This window comes from Sapajus apella, unplaced genomic scaffold (genome assembly GCF_009761245.1).
Source record: "Sapajus apella isolate SASKATOON/1434 unplaced genomic scaffold, GSC_monkey_1.0 scaffold99, whole genome shotgun sequence".
Classification (NCBI taxonomy): Eukaryota; Metazoa; Chordata; class Mammalia; order Primates; family Cebidae; genus Sapajus; species Sapajus apella.
This window is the reverse complement of record NW_022437039.1, coordinates 1,700,915-1,718,504: the sequence shown is the minus strand read 5'-3', so window position 1 is coordinate 1,718,504 and position 17,590 is coordinate 1,700,915. Positions and strand designations below refer to the sequence as shown.

Below are 17,590 nucleotides of genomic sequence, written 5' to 3'. Positions count from 1 at the left end.
CCAGGCTACCCTGGGGGACCTGGATGGCAATTTACATAACAAGCCAGTGAATTTGCTGGAAAAAAGATAAAATGTTCCATACATTCTGTTAGCTTTATAAACACAAAATTAAGGAAAATTGATGGCATCTAGGGGTCCAGGACCCCAGAGGAAGGCATGGAAGGGAACTGGTGCGTCGCTGTCCCCCGGCTGCTCCCATCGAGCATTTTGTAATGGCAGAGGGAAACCTCACCCAGGTACACACCTTGGTCTCCTGGTTGTTCTTGTTCTCGATGCCATAGATCTCCTGCAGGAGGTAGCTGACCCGGTCCACCTGGAGAGCAGAGAGGGGCTCACTGGGCCCTCACCAACTGTCATGTGAGGGCTCCTCCACACCCACCTGGCCTAGCCCCCCTCCAAGGTACCAGGCGTCCATCCCAAGGACCTGTCCAGCTTGACACCTGCGGGCCAGGAGAGGGTCAGGGAAACTTGCTGTCTGCCCCCACCTAACCAGCAGCACCAGGAACAGGGCTAGAGCCAGTGGTTCTCCCCACCACCAAGGGCCTGGAGCCAACTCACCGGCCCCACTGCCACCCCCTGCCTGCCTCACTACCCCCAACACCACTTGGTTCCACTGCCATCAGCCCCATGAGGGCAGCGGGAGCCAATGCCTGAAGGCACCAGATGGCAGCCTAAGCATCCACTGCTTTCCAGAGCCTCCTTCCATAGGACACAAAAGCCTCTCTAGTTTCAAAGACACCAAGACAATGTCTCCGAGCTGATTCTGTCCTGCTGCCCACTCGCAACTGGAAAGCCTCACACTGACCATGTTGCAAAGGGTTCCGAGCTGCTGGGTTTCCCATGAACCAGAGGCCAGGAGCACCACTCCAGGGAGCCCAGGACCTGCTGAGCAGCTCTCTCAACACAAGGCCCTGTCCGTCACTGGGGTCTCCTGTTCCCCTGGCACCTGTAGGAGCCTGGACCTGCTAGAGTTTGCTACACCTCTCTTTCGTTTATTATAATCTTCATTTTAAACAGAGACAGGATCTCCTCTCCCTATGCTGCCCAGGCTGGTCCCAAATCCCCAGGCTCAAGCAATTCTCCTGCCTCCACCTCCCATAGTGTTGGGATAATAGGCATGAACCGCCACACCCAGACAACCTCTCTTCTAAAGAGCTAACAAATGGCGGGGCGCAGTGGCTCACACCTGTGATTCCAGCACTTTGGGAGGCCAAGGCCAGTGGATCACTTGAGGCCAGGAGTTTGAAACCAGCTTGACAAACATGGCAAAATCTCCTCTCTACTAAAAATACAAATATTAGCCAGGCATGGTGGCATGTGCCTATAGTCCCAGCTACTTGGAAGGCTGAGGCAGGAGAAATGCTTGAACCGGGAGGCAGAGTTTGCAGTGAGTTGAGATCACGCCACTGCACTCCAGCATGGGCGACAGTGCGAAACTCTGTCTTGTCTCAATAAAACAAAATTAAAATATAAAACTAAATAACATATAACTAAAAAGCTAACAAAAATCATTCCCAAGTGGTGGCTTGAAATGGGTCTTATGTGCCCCAGCAGTACACACAGGGTAACTGCTAGCCACGGCATAGGACGTCTCATTAGCAAGCTCTAACGTTGCTGTTTAGGGGACACCACCCTCTAAATTCTGTGCCTACATATGAGGCCACCTGGAGTAACACTTCCCAATGCAGCATCCCAGGATTACTGACCCCAGAGAAGAGATGGACTGGTCTCTAGTTTCCATTTGTTCTAGGCTATTTGATCCTTCTTTTCAAGTATTGATTAAGTGAAGCCAAGTTTCTGTCCAACACTGACATACTGGACAATTCGTAAGGAAGAGAAGGAGCTGCAGCCTTTGTTTCCTGTCTCTTTCCTTCCTTTTTCTACTCATCCATTTATTCAGCACATACTTACTGAACAGTATGCTCCAGACAGCATGGTTCAAACTGGACAGAAATCAGGGCCTGCAAGAGTCCCTGCTACACAGTGGGCACGCAATACACATGCTCCCCCAAGACAGGGACCCGAAGTCCCGGAGCTTGGAGCTCTACAGGGAAGTTAACAGGCTCTTGCACAGCTCTTTTTTTTTTGACACAGAATCTTATTCTGTCACCCAGGCAGGAGTACAATGACATGATCTCAGCTCACTGCAACCTCCGCTCCTGGGTTCAAACAATTCTCCTACCTCAGCCTCCTGAGTAGCTGAGACTACAGGCATGCATTATTACACCTGGCTAATTTTTTTATTTTTAGTAGAGACAGGGGTCTCAGCATGTTGGCCAGGCTGGTATCAAACTCCCAGGCTCAAGTGATCTGCCCACCTCAGGCTCCCAAATTGCTGGGATTAAAGGCGGGAGCGCCTGTGCCTGGCCTCTGCACAGTTATTTCAAAGGCAGCCACGGTGGACTAGGAAGACCAGTGCATGAAGACTACTCAAGAGTGTGTGTGTGTGTGTCTATGTAGGTGTGTGTGTGTGTACATGTCTATGTATATGTGTGTATCTGTGTGTATGTGTGTGTGCCTGTGTACATGTGTGCAAGTGAATGTGTGTCTACGTATTGTGTGTCTATGTATGTGTGTGAGTATATGTTGTCTATGTATGTGTGTGTGAATGTGTGTTTATGTATATGTCTGTATATCGGCATGTCTGTCTGTGTAAGTGTGTTTGTGTCTGTGTGTGTCTGAATCTGTGTGTGTGTCTGTCTATGTATATCTGGCTTTTTTGAGACAGTTTTGCTCTCAAAAGGCTATGTATTTGTATCTTATAAAAGTCAATGTATCTGTGTATGAGTATGTGTGTGTTCGTGAGTGCCTATGAGTATATCTGTGAGTGATTGCACGAAGGGTGTTTTTTTTTTTTTTTTGGACAGAGTTTCTCTCTCAAAAGGCTGGAGTGCAGTGGGACAATCTCAGCTCATTATAAACTCTGCCTCCTAGGTTCAAGCGATTCTCCGGACCTCAGCCTCCCAAGTAGCTGCGACTACGGGCACCCACCACCATGCCTGGCTACTTGTTATATTTTTAGTAGAGACTTTCACCATGTTGGCCAGTCTGGTGTCGAACTCCTGAACTTGTGATCTGCCTGAGTGTGTGTCTTTTAAATCAAATGGGCCGTATTTCATCTGATGACTTACGATTTGCTTCTGCTTTAAAGGCTTCACAGAGAAGCTTCCATCCATGTGCTGCAGGGGAAAAAGACACAGAGGTTAAGGCAGTCAAGCTGGCGCCTCTGAGCGCCCCTGTGCAGCCGCCTGGGTGGGCCACCCTGCCCTCGCCAATCCAGGTCCACAGCCAGAAAAAGAAAAAAGATGGGGCCACTTGAAAACTGAAGTGCCAAGATTTCTCCAAACATAGCACTCAGGCCTGGCTTTGCAACTATCTGAAGCCTCCTAAATACACAGCCCCGGAACCCTGTTCTGACCCACAGAACCCATCTCTTCTAAGTTGGTCTCAAGCACATTCAAGTGAAGGCCAACAGGCCAAGTTCAGATGATGGACAAGGGCCTGCTGCACACCAAGAAGCAGCACCTGGCTGCAAACATCAAGACACACCAGTTCCTGCTCTCCGAGGGCCCAGCTTAGTTAGGAAGACAGAGCAGGAGCACACACACACGTGCACACAGCAAAGTGCAGAGCTCCAGAAATGCAGGAACCAAGTAGAACAAGTGCGCCCGGTGGTATCCAGGGAAATACGCCACTCAGAGTTCAACAAGGTTAATCACGGCGTGAGATAGGTGACCTCACAACAACACTTATTATCCCTTCTCGGTCAACCATGACCAGCACTCAGAATTTTCTGGTGAGGCTGGTGGGTTCTAACAGAAATTTCCAGAATGTTGGCCCCCGAAAAATAAAGCAGTTTCCTAATGGGAAACTGGAAGCACAGAATGGACCGTTTTGCCAGAGACCAACCGTTTGCCTCTGCCAGAGGTGCAGATGTGTCAATAGTCACTGTGGCTTCTGATGAGGCCAGGCTGGGGAGCCCAGTGCTAAAAACGGGGAAGGCTGCCTCCTGCCCAGGAAACTTGTATCACCACACTCTATGGTCCTGGACCCAGGAGAGGACAGACTCAGCCTCGTCACAGGACAGACGGATGCAAGGGGCCTCTACCCAGCTTACAGACACCTTGGCCCTGGGGTGCTCTACAAAGACCTAGATGACAGGGAAGAGCTGGACCCTGCACTTAGGGCTCTCGGGCTGCAGCTGCACATAGGGCTGGGGGTGCATGGAGAGCCTGGGCTAAGCAGGACCCAGAGGCAGCGTGAAGCCCCCAGCAGGCAGGCTGGCCTTGTCTCATGGGATCCTTTTCCCATCTTGACTCCTGGGCTGCAGGATGGTGCCAAGCAGACCTGCAACTGCGGAGTGCTGATGAACGTCAGGGCACACTGGAGGCAGGGCCCCTGTGGCACCACCAAACAAGGACGCATACCACCACCTCCAGCAAGTTCTCAGTGAGCAGAAACCCAGGCAGGCAGCAGCCCCTCGACCATCCTGCCAGTGTTCCCGGAGTGTCTGCTCCATGCCAGGTGTTAAACTCAGCTCTGAGGACACCGTGACACCCAAGAGGACAGTGCTGCCCTCATGAACATAAAGTGGGTACAAGAGATGTTTCTCCTGAGTGGCATCAGGAAAGGCCTCCTGCAGGGAGCAAGGCCTGCCTAGCCTGTAGGGTCAGAGTTCCACAGCCAGGTAGGAGAAGGGGCAGTGGGAATGGGGTTCTGTGACACGTGCCAGGTGATACCGAGGACAGTGAGCTTGCTCATCTCTTCACATCCGATGGGGAAGTCAGTCTACCACAGGGAGCCCAGCCCCTATGTCAGCAGGCTCGAAAGAGTTCTAAAGGGCTGGCCTCAGTCTAGAAAATTCTCCCTCGACACACTTCAAGTACCATTTGAAAAACCTCTTGGCCGGGTATGGTGGCTCACGCCTGTAATCCCAACATATTGCGAGGCCAAGGTGGGAGGATCACTTGAGGCCAGGAGTTTGAGACCAGCCTCAGAAACACAGAGAGAACTCTCTACAAAATTTTTTTTTTTTTTTAATTAGCCAAACGTGGTGGTGCGTGCCTGTAGTTCCAGCTACTCAGGAAGCTGATGTGGGAGGATCTCTTAAGCCCAGAAGGTCAAAGCTGCAGTGAGCTGAGATCACACCACAGCCCTCCAGCCTGGGCAACGAGAGATCCTGTTTTTGTTTTTGTTTTTGTTTTTAAAAAAAAGAGGCCAGGCCCAGTGGCTCATGCCTGTAATCCTAACACTTTGGGAGGCCGTGGCAGGTGGATCACCTGAGGTCAAGAGTTTGAGACCAGCCTGGCCAACATGGTGAAATCCTATCTCTAATAAATATACAAAAATTAGCCAGGCGTGGTGGCACATGCCTGTACTCCCAGGTACTGACGGGAAGCTGAGACGGGAGAATCACTTGAACACAGGAGGCAGAGGCCGCAGTGAGCCAAGATCATGCGACTGAACTCCAGCCTGGTGACAGAGTGAGACCCTGTCTCAAAAAAAAAAAAAAAAAAAAAAAATGCTTACAGCCATTAGTGGACATAGCGGGGCAGGGGGAAGCAAATGCAAAGCCTCCAGACAGTGGCTCTGCCCTGGGACCAGACTTCCGGAAAGCAGGAAGCCATAGGCACGCCCCCACCTGCTCTGGGCCCGAGCTCAGCCACTCCACCAAGCCCCAACCCCTGCTCAGGCTTCTCACCTGAAAAGACCTCCCCCTCCCCAGCTCCCAGGTCCCCAGGAAGCTGACCACCAGATGGCACTTACCTTTTCAAAGGCGGCCAAGAGCACGTGGGCATGGCCGGTCACTTCCACCACTGCTGGGGAGAGAAGGGCAGAGCAGTCAGAGTCTGGGCCTGCCCAACCCAGGCATCTCACCTCCCCATCTCTGGCAGGACTGCGGCACCCGGGGCTTGACCTGTATAGAGTCCAGAGAGTCCAGAACCTGTTCTGGGACCCACCTTCCTCCTCCCCCGGACTCCAAGCTGCCCCAGCCCAATGCCCTACGCCTGGCCTGCTTCATCACTGCTGCAGGTGCTCCTGCCGCCAACCGAGTGACAAGGGCCTCAGGATGCACTTCCTCGCCATGCAGCCCGCACACCCAGGAGGACAAAAGATGATGCGCTCACTGTCTCCTTCGTCCACCACGGCCTGGATGACCACTGGAAACATGCCCCGGTCCAGGTCAAAGTTCAGCTGAGGAGAGAGTTGGCAATAAGGGTCAGGACCCACACAGCCAAGCCTGGAAGCCTGGAGTCACTCGGCAGCTGAGCTGGAGGGAGCGGCAGGAGCAGGAGGCGGTGGTAGAGCTCAGAGGACACGCCTCGAGATGGCAGGGAAGGCGGATGCTGGACCTGGCACCTTTTTTATGTGTATGTTAAAACAGATATAACACAAAATCTGCAATTTTAACCACGATTCAACAGTGTTGAGTAAAGAACAACTGTAATGACATGCCAGTGCCACCGTCCATTTCCAGAACTTTTCATCATCCCAAACAGAAACCCCAGGTGCAGCCATCAGCCCCCACACACTCCCCGTCCAGCCCCCGGCAGCCACCCACCACGTGCTTCCTATCTCCAGGGATTTGCCATTTTCAGACATGTCATTTATGTGGAGTCGCACAGTAGGTGACTTTCTGCGTCTAGGTGTGTTTTCGAAGTGCACCCATGCTGCAGCACGTATCAGTGCCGCTTTCCTTTTTCTGGCCGAGTAACAGGCGCTGTGTGAACAGCCACACGCTGGGCGTGCGCTGCTCTGTGATGGATGCCAGGCTGTGCCTGCACTCTAGCTACAGTGAGCAGCGCTCAGTGGGAATCGGGTTCTCGAGCATTTTCAGTTTTCAGTTCTCCTGGGTGGGTGCCTCGGAGGGGAAATGCTGGTGACAGGGCGACTCTCTGTTAACTTTCTGACGAAGGTGCCCGACTTGGCCCCAGCAAAAACTGAAGGCAGGTGAAGGAGACCATAAGGCTGACCTGAGTTCAAAGAGAAGCATCCTACTGCTTTCATCCCCCCGCTGGCTGCACACAGGCTGAAGGCCACCCTCTTCCCCAGGCCCCCAGGGCCCCAGTAGCCAGCCCAGCAGAGCACCATCCCCTCCGAGCCCTGCTCCCCCGCACTGCCCCCTGCCAGCCAAGTCCTCTGGGCCTCAGGAAGCACTTGGCCCTTGGCCTTCTATGACTCATACCCTGGCAACCAGGAAAGCCACCGACCACCCTCAGGCTCCCTGACTCGCTCCATGGAGCGTGGGGACCCTGCCTCTGCAGTCACTGTGACATCCTCGGACTCTCGCACAGGCAAGCAATGGACACATGCATTTGTTTATTCCGGGAGGAAAAAAATCATTTATTTCTCAATAAAGATTTACTGAAAGAATGGATGCTGGGTGCACCATGGTGAATGCTCTAAAAGCCAGCAAATCGCACACTTAATACGAGTAAGCTGTAGGAGATGTGAATTATAACACAATAAAGGTGTTAAAAAAAAGTGGATGACACATGAAAGAGGCAGCACCTGGCAGGCCCAGCCCAGGCAAGGGCAGATGGGTTGGGGCAGAGCCTCCTGACGCCTGAGCCTGACCACAGGCCTCACTGACCAAGACCCCCGTACAGAGGACCGGCCCCTCCATGTCTGCAGCAAACACCCCCATGGACATCCAGGTGGGACTGCTTCTGGCCCTGCACACAGGAACCCTGAGCCCGAGGCCAAGCACCCGCCCCTGAATGGAGATGCTCAGAACCAACAGACACACATGATGACTCCCCTCCCCTGCTGTCCCTTGTTGAAGGGGGCAGCAGAAGCAGAGCAGGGGGACACTTCCCCACCCCAGTGGCCCAGGGTAACTTTCATCATCTCAGGTCCTCCTACCTCTCTGAGCCTCGGCTTCCTTCCCTGTAAAATGGGGTCATTACTGAGCTACTGCATGGGTTTCCAGGACAAAGTACAAATGAAGTCCTCTCAACAGACCCAGCACAGAGACACTGCCTATGGTGATTGCTACGGCTGTTGTGAATAACACTATTATGATTATTTTGGTTTTTGAGACCAAGTCTTGCTCTGCCCCCCAGGCTGGAGTGCAGTGGCACAATCTTGGCTCACTGCAACCTCTGCCTCCCAGGTTCAAGCAATTCTCCTGCCTCAGCCTCCCAAGTAGCTGGGACTACAGGCGCCCAACACATCCAGCTAAATTTCTGTATTTATAGTAGAGACAGGGTTTTACCATGTTGGCCAGGCTGGTCTTGAACACCTGACCTCAAGTGATCTGCCTGCCTCAGCCTGCCAAAGTGCTGGAATTACAGTCATGAGTCACTGCTCCTAGCCAAATATTACTGTTATTTAAGGAACAGAGGGAAATGTTTCTTCCTAAGATTTGGAAACACATTGAATTTCCTATCAAAAATATGGACGAGGAGATAGGAGTTACAGCGCACCAGAGAGAACAGTCAGGAGAAGGGGACTGGGAGAAACATCAGTGTCAGGTAAGTGCCTGACTGCGAACCAGGGAAGCTACGTGGACACAGGAGAAAATGTGGCAGCTCCCAGCCATGTCCCCGCCCAGCAGGGACTCCACACCCACAGGCGCCTGGCACATGGCTACCTCAGCTTCCTGTCATCTGGAGCTAAGAATCCATTCTGACCAGAATGAATGGTACACCTAACCCATCCACACAAGAAGCCCTGGGCAGGCAGCCATCAGCTGAACAAACCACAAACCTGGAGACTCAAGTCCACGTGGGCCTAGTCTTCACATCTCACGAGGGAGGGTCACAGGCTCTGGCTACATGGCCTGTGGGACGGACACCAATGTACACGTAGACAGAGGTGGACTGAGACACTGGTGCTGGGGTCTGCGCTGTGAAGGATGTGAGTGCCGTGGTCTCTATTAGTGAGGAAGGGGGAGCCAGGAGCTGGCAGGGCACTGGCCCAAAGCCAGTCAGGGCTACTGATGTCCAGTCTAGCTCCTCAACCATTCACTACAAATGGGCCCCACCTGAGCCTCAGTTTCTTCATTTGGAAAAATGGAATGGAAGCCATGCCTAACGCAAGGCTTCAAGTGCTGTGGCTGGCAGAGCACACAGTCAACACCAGCGACCTGAAGCCCTGTGTCTCCAGGCAACAGGAGCCGACCCAGTCTCCTCCAGGAGGGGGCTGGAGGGGGCTGGAGGGGGCTGGAGGGTGCAGAAAGGTGGCCAAGGAGGCCAGTTCTGGGCTACAGACATCAGAAGGTGGCAGGCTGGTGGACGTGACACGGGGGCTTCTGTAATCCCAACACTCTGGAAGGCCAAGGTGGGAGGACTGCTCGAGCCTTGCTTAACCCAGCAGTTTGAGGCTGCAGCGAGCAGTGATCGCGCCACTGTGCTCCAGCCTGGGAGACAGACAGAGGCCCTGTCTCAAAAAAAAAAAAAAAAAAAAGAGAAAAAAAAAGGCTTCAGGGAGGTAGGGCACTTGTCTATAGCCAGGTCTTCAGCTCCCAGCCGTCTGAGGGATACCACAGAAACCTGGGCTTGCCAGGAGGGACACTCCCTTCCCTGGTCTGAGGTGACTGTCAGGGGCTGATCCTGTGGGACTATCACCCCCTTATGAGCCCGCTTCCTGCCCACTCCACTGAGTCTGCGCAGGAGCCATCGTCCCAGGGTTGCCTGGCAACGCTCCCACGCTGCTGCCACAAGGGATGTCATTCAGCATGGGAAGGGGGAGTTCACACGCCAGCAGCCGCTCCTTTAGATGATAGAGCCAGACGGAGGAGTCAGAGCTCTATGGAGCTTGCCCACCCCCGCACTCCTGCCCACCCCCGAGCTTCCGCCCAGGCCTGGAATGCATCTGTGCAGCCAGCACCTCAGCACTGTCGTGGGCCACCCCATGCTCTGAGGAGCCTCTGAGTGAGCTGTGTTTCCTTCTGATCACACTGCAGAAACTCGAAACTGACAGCTGCGCTTTGCTGCTGTGGAATAAAAATTAATGGTCTGGGGAGGAATGCGTGGCAGTGGCTGTAGCCTTCTCTCCCGCTCCCTGGCTGGCAGACTGGGGTTTATGGTGGGCAGCAGCGGGTAAGCCCTTTGCATCACGAACCCCTCATGGCCACGTTGAGAGGGACAGCTTCCAGCCCCGGCCCACAGAGGGCACACCCAGACTCCCAGAGCCGCAGAACTGGCCCAACACTCTATAGAGAGAAAGGGGCAGAACCAAAGTGGGCCCCCAACTCCTCCACACATGTCATCCCTGCTCTTAGGCAGGGCCAGCGCAGCCAACCTGGGCACCCCTATGACCTGTCCTTGCAGCTGTGCTCTTGACGCTAAGCCATGCCTGGCCAAGCATCTGAGCCCCTCAGGTTCTCCTCGGGAAAGCATCTCCCTCCTACTCCAAGTCTCTATGGCCTGGCTGCAGGACGGGAGGCTCCTGCCCCAAGTGGGGTCACAAAGAGAAGGCGCATGGCCTCCAAGCACCTCTAGACCCAGCAGGATGGCCATGTGCTGGCCTGCAGGGCACTTGCTGAGAGCAGCTGCGGGAGGTGGGAGGCTAAGCAACAGAGACCCCACCCTGATGGCATGGCCCTGGAAGAAACCTCAGGCCACCCAGCCTTCTCTTATACAAAAAATCCCTGGTTTTCTTTTCTTAAACCAGACCGAGTGTTTTTCTGTCACTCACATCCACATAAGTCCTGACAAGGATACCACCTTGAAGGCCTCACAGCAGAAGTCGTCCCTGACACGCAGACTCTCAGCATGGCCGTCCATGGTGGCTGACCAGCCAGGGCTACACAGCACACGGGCCGTCAGCTTCCTCAGCAAACCCTTACCAAAAGCCCCCTGGTGGGTCCAGTGCCAAGTCAAAGACAGAGGTGGGACAACTGGGGGCATCGTGGTCCCAACTCTCTCTGGGCCCTGAGCACCGCAACTCCTCAGCAAGCTGGCCACAGTGACCCCTCCCCTCCCCCAGCCACCTCATCTGTAAACCCACGGCTCATGGGGCACCAAGGCTGGGGTTCCCCAGAGAGACTGGGGGAGGGGCCCCAGGGAACATGAAACAAACAGGGAGCCCAGGAAACCCCGAGCTCACACTCCCCAGAGCTCAGCACACAGGCCACACAGCACCCACAGTCGAACATGAGAGCAGGGTGTGGGGCCCACGCCAGTGATGCCAGGAGAGGACAGAGACTCTGCCCGCCCGAAGAGTCTGGGGAGATGTTTAATTTTACTGTTTGTTTTCTGCTAAGAAACGGGGTCTCACTATGTTGTCCAGGCTGGAGGGCAGTGGCTATTCACAGGCGCAATCACATTACGGATCAGCATGGGAGTTCTGACTTGCTCGGTTCCCAACCTGGGCCAGTTGACCCCTTCTTAGACAACCTGGTGGTCCCCCAATCCCAAGTACTTTTACTTTTGAGACAGGGTCTCAGTCTGTCACCCAGCCTGAAGTACAGTGGCACGATCATGGCTCACTGCAGCCTCCATCTCCCAGGCTCAGGCAATCTTCCCTCCACAGTAGCTCAGACTACAGGGGATTCACCACCACGTCCAGCTAATTTTTTTATTTTTCAGAGACAGGGTTTTGCCCAGGTTGGTCTCAGAGTCCTGGCCTCAAACGATTCTCTTGCCTCAGCCTCCCAAAGTGCTGGGATTACAGGCAAGAGCCACCACACCTGGCTTGTTTTATTTTTAATGCAAACACAAGGGAGGCTCTTTACGGAAAGTGAGTACAGGTCAGGAAGAGAGCCACAGGACAGGCCCCAGCGTAAGTCCACTCACTTAAGAGGGCATGTGGTCCACATCTCCTCCTGGCCTTGGACCTGGGACCCACAAGGACTACTGTTACACAGGAGCCCCCGAACCAGGGTCTTTGCAAGCTGCAGACCAGATGGATGCTGGGAAACAGGCAAAGGGGGAAGCACACAGCTTTGACGGAAAGCTGGAACAGGGCCTATGAGGGAAAACTACTAGCAAGGCAGGCACTCAAGCTGCAACCTACAAAACACCACGTTAAAAGATGTCTGTAGCTCCAGCCGGGAATGGTGACTCTCACCTGTAATCCCAGCACTTTGGGAGGCTGAGGCAGGCAGATCACGAGGTCAGAAGATGAGACCATCCTGGTTAACACAGTGAAACCCTGTCTCTACTAAAAATACAAAAAAAAAAATAGCTGGACATGGTGGTATACGCCTATAGTCCCAGCTACTTGGGAGGCAGAGGCAGGAGAATCCCTTGAACCCGGGAGGCAGAGGTTGCAGTGAGCCAAGATCATGCCACTGCACTCCAGCCTGGGCGACAAAGCAAGACTCTGTCTCAAAATACACCTGCATCAAGATTCTAACCAAAGAAAAGGTAAAAAGCTTGAAGGGACGCCACCTGGTGTGAACAGACCCTGTGCTGCTACAGCCCAAAGGAGGGAGTCCCGTTCCTCATGCTTCCCCAAAGCAGCCCAGTGTCCGAGCCTCTGAGTGCAGCTGCCTGGTCAGCCTCTGGTCCCCGGCCCAGCCAGCACACAGCCCAGGCCTCACTCCAGTCCATCCACAGGTTACCTGAGCACACAGACTGGGGCAGCCATTCCCAGGGCTTATGAACCCGGAAAAACCCAGACGCGCTGGCCCCACCCCCAAGAAGAGAGAATTCGGGAGAAGGAGCAAAGGGCAAGAAGGAGCCCAGCCAAGATTACCTCGTCATCCTTCCACTCCGAGAAGTCGATCTTGAAGGAGGGCAGGGAGAACTGCTGGCTCACCCCTCTCTTGTAGTGGACGGTCTCGGACTGCAGCGAGGGGCCCTTGGGGCTGTATCTGCAGGGAGTCGGGAGCAGGCAGTGAGAACGTAGCAGAGCAAAGACCCTCCTGTGCCCATCCCTCCCACTCTGACAGCCGGAAGGGCTGGAGACACCTGTATTTTGGAGACTCTCTCTTGTGGGGGACAGGAAACAGCCTACATGGCCACATGGCCTTCACCCTTCCAGGGCCTTGCATGGCCTCTCTGCTCACCACGCAGCTCTGCCCAGGTCAGGCCTGGCTACAATTCTTCCAGAGCCCACACCTGCCCAATCCCTGTGCTGTCTCCCCAGAGATGGCTGTGCTTTTCCTTTCCTTCACGGGGTGCTAAGTTTGTTTGCTTTTTCTTTGAGATAGGGTCTCGCTCTGTTGCCCAGGCTGGAGTGCAGCGGCGTCATCTCGGCTCACTGCAACCTCCACCTCCCGAGTTCAAGTGATCCTCCTGCCTCAACCTCCTGAGTAGCTGGGATTATAGGTGTGTGCCATCATGCCAGGCTAATTTTTGTATTTTTAGTACAGAAGAGGTTTCGCCATGTTGGCCAGGCTGGCCATCAACTCCTGACCTCAAGTGATCCACCCACCTCAGCCTCCCAAAGTGCTGGGATTACAGGCATGAGCCAATGCACCCTGCTTGAGTTTGTTAGCTTTTTGAATCAACACAGGCCTTAAGTACACACAGTGCAAAATGCTCCTTCCCCAGCCCTCACGCCTGCTCCCAGCAGCCTGCGCTCCACCCCAGCAGAGACCCACAGATTGCCCCGGGAGGGTGGAGGCGGGCACCTCGTACACACGAAGGCAGAAGAGGCCTGCCCTGGCCTCCAGAGCCCAGCGTGTGAGGAGGCACTACAGGGGAGGCCCAGGATCAGCCTCAGTAAAAGGCACAGCTAGGGCACTGCCCTCAGGCAGACCCCAGACTTCTCCTGTGAGCTGAGGAGTCCTGGAAGCACCCCTCTGCCTGAGCCTCAGTTTTGCCCTGCCGCTCAAATGATGGACCACTGGCAGGCTAGATGGGGTCTGGGTGCCTGGGCAAGGCCTCCAGGTACTGAAGCTGCTCCTGCTCTGTGATCCCTGCTGGGAGGGGAAGCAGGCCTCGTGCCAGGTCCTGAGAGAGGGGGACTGTGGCATTTCTCTCACCACTGGCCCCCAGGGGTCTAGGACAGGGTGATACCAGCCAGGCTGGCAGGGCATCCTCTCTGCTCTCTCTAGCCTTTTTGGTGGCAGCAGAACCCTCTCCAAGCCCATCCAAAACAATCATGCAAGACCTGACAGCTGGGGCGTGGCGGGGCAGGGGCAGGCCACTCACTCACACTGTCCTATCTGACCTTAGCCTGCACCCTCTCTGTGGCAGCCCCCAAGCTCCTCCCCAGAAACCCAGCTCCTCCGTCATGTCGGCCAACCCCGAGGAGGGCACTAGGCCCCAGGGGGGTCACACACTCAACCCCAACCGATGGGTTGCAAGGAGGGGACAGAGGGGCCTGCCCTGGTCACTCCAAATGCTTCAATACCCATGAATTCCACGCCTGCCATAGCACACAGGCATGCATTACGGGTGTCTCAAAAGAAACATAATCAAGTGCTGGGGCAAGGTGGAGCCTCAAGGAACAAAGTCTAAAGGAAGGGGCCTGTTCCTTCCCCAGTGCTGGCCCACAGGAGCAGCCCTGGCTGCCAAGGAGCCCAGGGCCAGAGCCCTGGGGAAGCCTCATCTGGTTCAATGTTCCCTAAGAGGCCCACCTGAGTCGTCTCCACCAGCCACTCAAACTGAGCACTAAGACTCCATTCATGAGCATCAGTCGTGTAAGGGGCTGTGCACAGGACACATCACCCGCTACTCACACCACCCGCCCACATTTCCGGCTGAGGACTCCGAGGCACAAGCAGTCACGTGCCCCGAGCCACTCAGCCCTGATAGTACTCAAAGCCAAGGCTCTCAGCCACACCCATCCCCAGATGCAAAGCTGACTGCTGAGCAGTGTGCTCCAATGCAGAAAGGCAGGGGGTTGGGGGGAAATGCTCCTACCTGTTCCTAAAGTCACTCAGGGCAGATGTGCCCTGGCAGCCTAGAGGTGGTCCTGCCAGCTCCTGCTCAAGTTGCAGGTTTCAAACTTTAAGGGCCAGAAGGACCCTTATCTCAAATAAAACCTCTGAAATCGCAAATATGTAATTGTGACACAATAAAAGTAAATATTTAGTCCCGGTCCCAGTTCCTGACACAGGGATCTCTAAAACCCTTGTTATTTCCTGAGCGAAAGGGGTTCTAGGAGCCTCTTTTGTTCTCATATTTGATCTATGATCCTTGCTCCTGACACAGAATTCCAAACCCTTTGGAATTTCCTGGGTGACAGGAATGTCTTCTGTGCCAATGAGGTGACTCTCGATGGCTCCTGGAGGGGGCTGGCTGCCAGAAAGACCAAGCCACAGCTGGGCGCAGTGGCTCACACCTGTAATACCAGCACTTTGGGAGACCGAGGTGGGCAGATCAAGAGATCAAGACCATCCTGGCCAACATGGTAAAATCCCATCTCTACTAACAAATACAAAAACATTAGCTGGGTGTGGTGGCACATGCCTGTAATCCCAACTACTAGAGAGGCTGAGGCAGAAGAATCACTTGAACCTGGGAGGCAGAGGTTGCAGTGAGCCGAGATTGTGCCACTGCACTCCAGCCTCGCAACAGAGTGAGACTCTGTCTCAAAAAACAAAACAAAACAAAACAAAAAACCTGGGCTGGGCACGGTGGCTCATGCCTGTAATCCCAGCACTTTGGGAGGCCAGGGTGGGTGGATCACCTGAGGTCAGGAGTTCTAGACCAGCCTGACCAACACGGAGAAAGCCCATCTCTACTAAAAATTACACAATTACCCGGGCATGGTGACACATGTCTGTAATCCCAGCTACTCAGGAGACTAAGGCAGGAGAATCACTTGAACCCAGGAAGTGGAGGTTGCAGTGAGCGGAGATCGTGCCATTGCACTCCAGCCTGGGCAACAAGAGGGAAACTCCATCTCAAAAAAAAAGAAAAAAGAAAAAAAACCTGGAACTGAATTTCAGCCCTAGCTCCATCCTCCAGGAAGGGGAGAGGGGCTGGAGATGGAGTTATTCATCAGTCCTGTCTACATGATCAAACCTCCAGAAAAGGCCCTGTAATACAGGGTTTTCGGGAGAGTTTCTGGTTGCTGAACACGGGGAAGGTGGTGCACCCCACCTCTTCCCCCACACCTCGTCCAGTGAAACTCTTCAACTGAATCCTTTACAATCAACCAACATACATCAGCCAAGTGCTTCCCTGGATCCTGTGAGCCACTCCAGCAACTGATCAAGCCTGAGGAGTGGGCCGTGGGAGCCCTGATGTATGGCTGGTTGGTGAGAAGTACAGATGACAGTGGGGGCTTATGACCGGCATCTGAAGTGGGGCAGTCTTGTGGGACTGGGCCCTCCACATGCGGGGGCTGCACGAACTCCAGGCAGCATCAGAACTGAAACAAGTCACTGGATCCCAGCTGGTTCCCACAGAGAAATGGGGAGTCCCTGGGGAGGGAGAAGCCCCTCACGTCGTGGTAAAGTCCTGGGAGTATGTTAAGAAAGCACGACTTGCTTTTCACCCTCTGGCTGCTAAGGCAGAGAGAAGCCTCCCATGGGAGTCCAGGGCCCCCAGCCTGGCTGGTGCCAGCCGCCCGTGGACTCACACTGCCCTGCCGTTCAGGAACTCCTCCGACGCCTGGCAGTAGATGGTGATGGCCACACGGGCATCGGCGTCAAAGGTGAACTCCAGGCTGTAGAGCACCCGGGGCTTGTCGCCATCCTCAGTGGGGCTGTCGGCGTCATCTTTGTACCTACCCAAGGCAGTGGAGAGACAGGCAGCGGGTCAGCGGCCACATTCGAGAAGGCTATCCCTGCACTGGTAGGCTGAGGGGTTGTGTAGGCAGCTTTGTGGATACCGCCCACTTCTTCAGTTGACATGGGGGCCGTTTCCTACTTGGATATGAAAGCCCAAAGGTCCAGGGCTTGCCTCTCCTTCTTCCTGCCCACAGAAGAGGGGGTGCATACTCTTGGTTCAGACACAGCCCAGATGCCTTTAGTCAGTTTAAGCAGTTTCTGAACCTACTGAAATCTTGTGCTGGGTCATTCCTGACTGTGGGGACCACCCTGTGCGTGGCAGGAAGTCTGAAGCACCCCTGGCCTCAACCTGAGATGCCAGGGCACCCCACCCAGCTGCCTCCAGACACTGCGTAATGTCCCTGAGTGGCACAGCTAAGAAGCACTGGCTGAACGGCTCTCATTCCACAGACCCTTTCCTCTGTCAGCCGAAGGTACCCTCTGATTCCACTCGAGAGAGGGCACAGAGACTGGGGCCCCTCCCACCTGCCCTTTTCCTCCAGCATCAAACCAGAACCTCCACCCCAGGCTGTGCCCCACAGAGCCTCAGGGTCCCCAGGGGCAGGGCAAAGGTTACCTCACCAGCCGGAGGGAGTCTTTGCGGATGTTCACCAGGCTCCGCAGCGTCTTCACAGGCTCGTGGGGGGCAGGAGTGACGTAGGGAAACTAGGAGGGAAACCACAGGGCCCCAGGTGAGTCCCTCGGAGGACAGAAAACAGGTCAGGGCACAGCAGCCACAGCCCCAATGGGTATCCCTGGGCTCTCGTCCCCATGTGAGGGGCTGTGCTAGGTGCACTGTCCTCATTTACAGATGGAAGCTACAGGCCACATGGCCAGCACATGCAACAGCCAGGACTAAACCACCCTGAGCAAATCCGGCCACGCAGCCTCAACGCCCAATTCCGGCACACTCGGGCCGCCCATCCCCACCCTGCTCTCCCACGCTTCCCACATCTGTTACTGGCTCCA

The 17,590-nt window shown here is 54.7% G+C and overlaps 1 protein-coding gene and 1 long non-coding RNA gene across 10 annotated transcripts in view; one reads left to right on the top strand and one right to left on the bottom strand.

Annotated features, from left to right (window-relative positions):
• The window catches only part of MGRN1 (mahogunin ring finger 1), a 61,200-nt gene that overhangs the window by 19,390 nt on the left and 24,220 nt on the right, over positions 1-17,590 (bottom strand). For 5 of the 9 annotated variants that reach the window (XM_032258012.1, XM_032258014.1, XM_032258016.1 and 2 more), the window contains exons 3-9: positions 17,199-17,287; positions 16,432-16,578; positions 12,649-12,766; positions 6,129-6,195; positions 5,767-5,819; positions 3,132-3,179; positions 245-313 (exon numbers count right to left, since the gene is read on the bottom strand). In XM_032258012.1, coding sequence (XP_032113903.1) covers positions 245-313; positions 3,132-3,179; positions 5,767-5,819; positions 6,129-6,195; positions 12,649-12,766; positions 16,432-16,578; positions 17,199-17,287 — 591 coding nt within the window. The remainder of the gene's footprint in view (positions 1-244; positions 314-3,131; positions 3,180-5,766; positions 5,820-6,128; positions 6,196-12,648; positions 12,767-16,431; positions 16,579-17,198; positions 17,288-17,590) is intronic. The other 4 variants (XM_032258013.1, XM_032258015.1, XM_032258018.1 and 1 more) reach the window with 1 other exon arrangement.
• Positions 2,465-11,418, top strand: LOC116536302. The gene is made up of 3 exons (XR_004262566.1): positions 2,465-2,478; positions 4,592-4,594; positions 11,213-11,418. It is a non-coding gene; the product is annotated as an uncharacterized LOC116536302 (long non-coding RNA).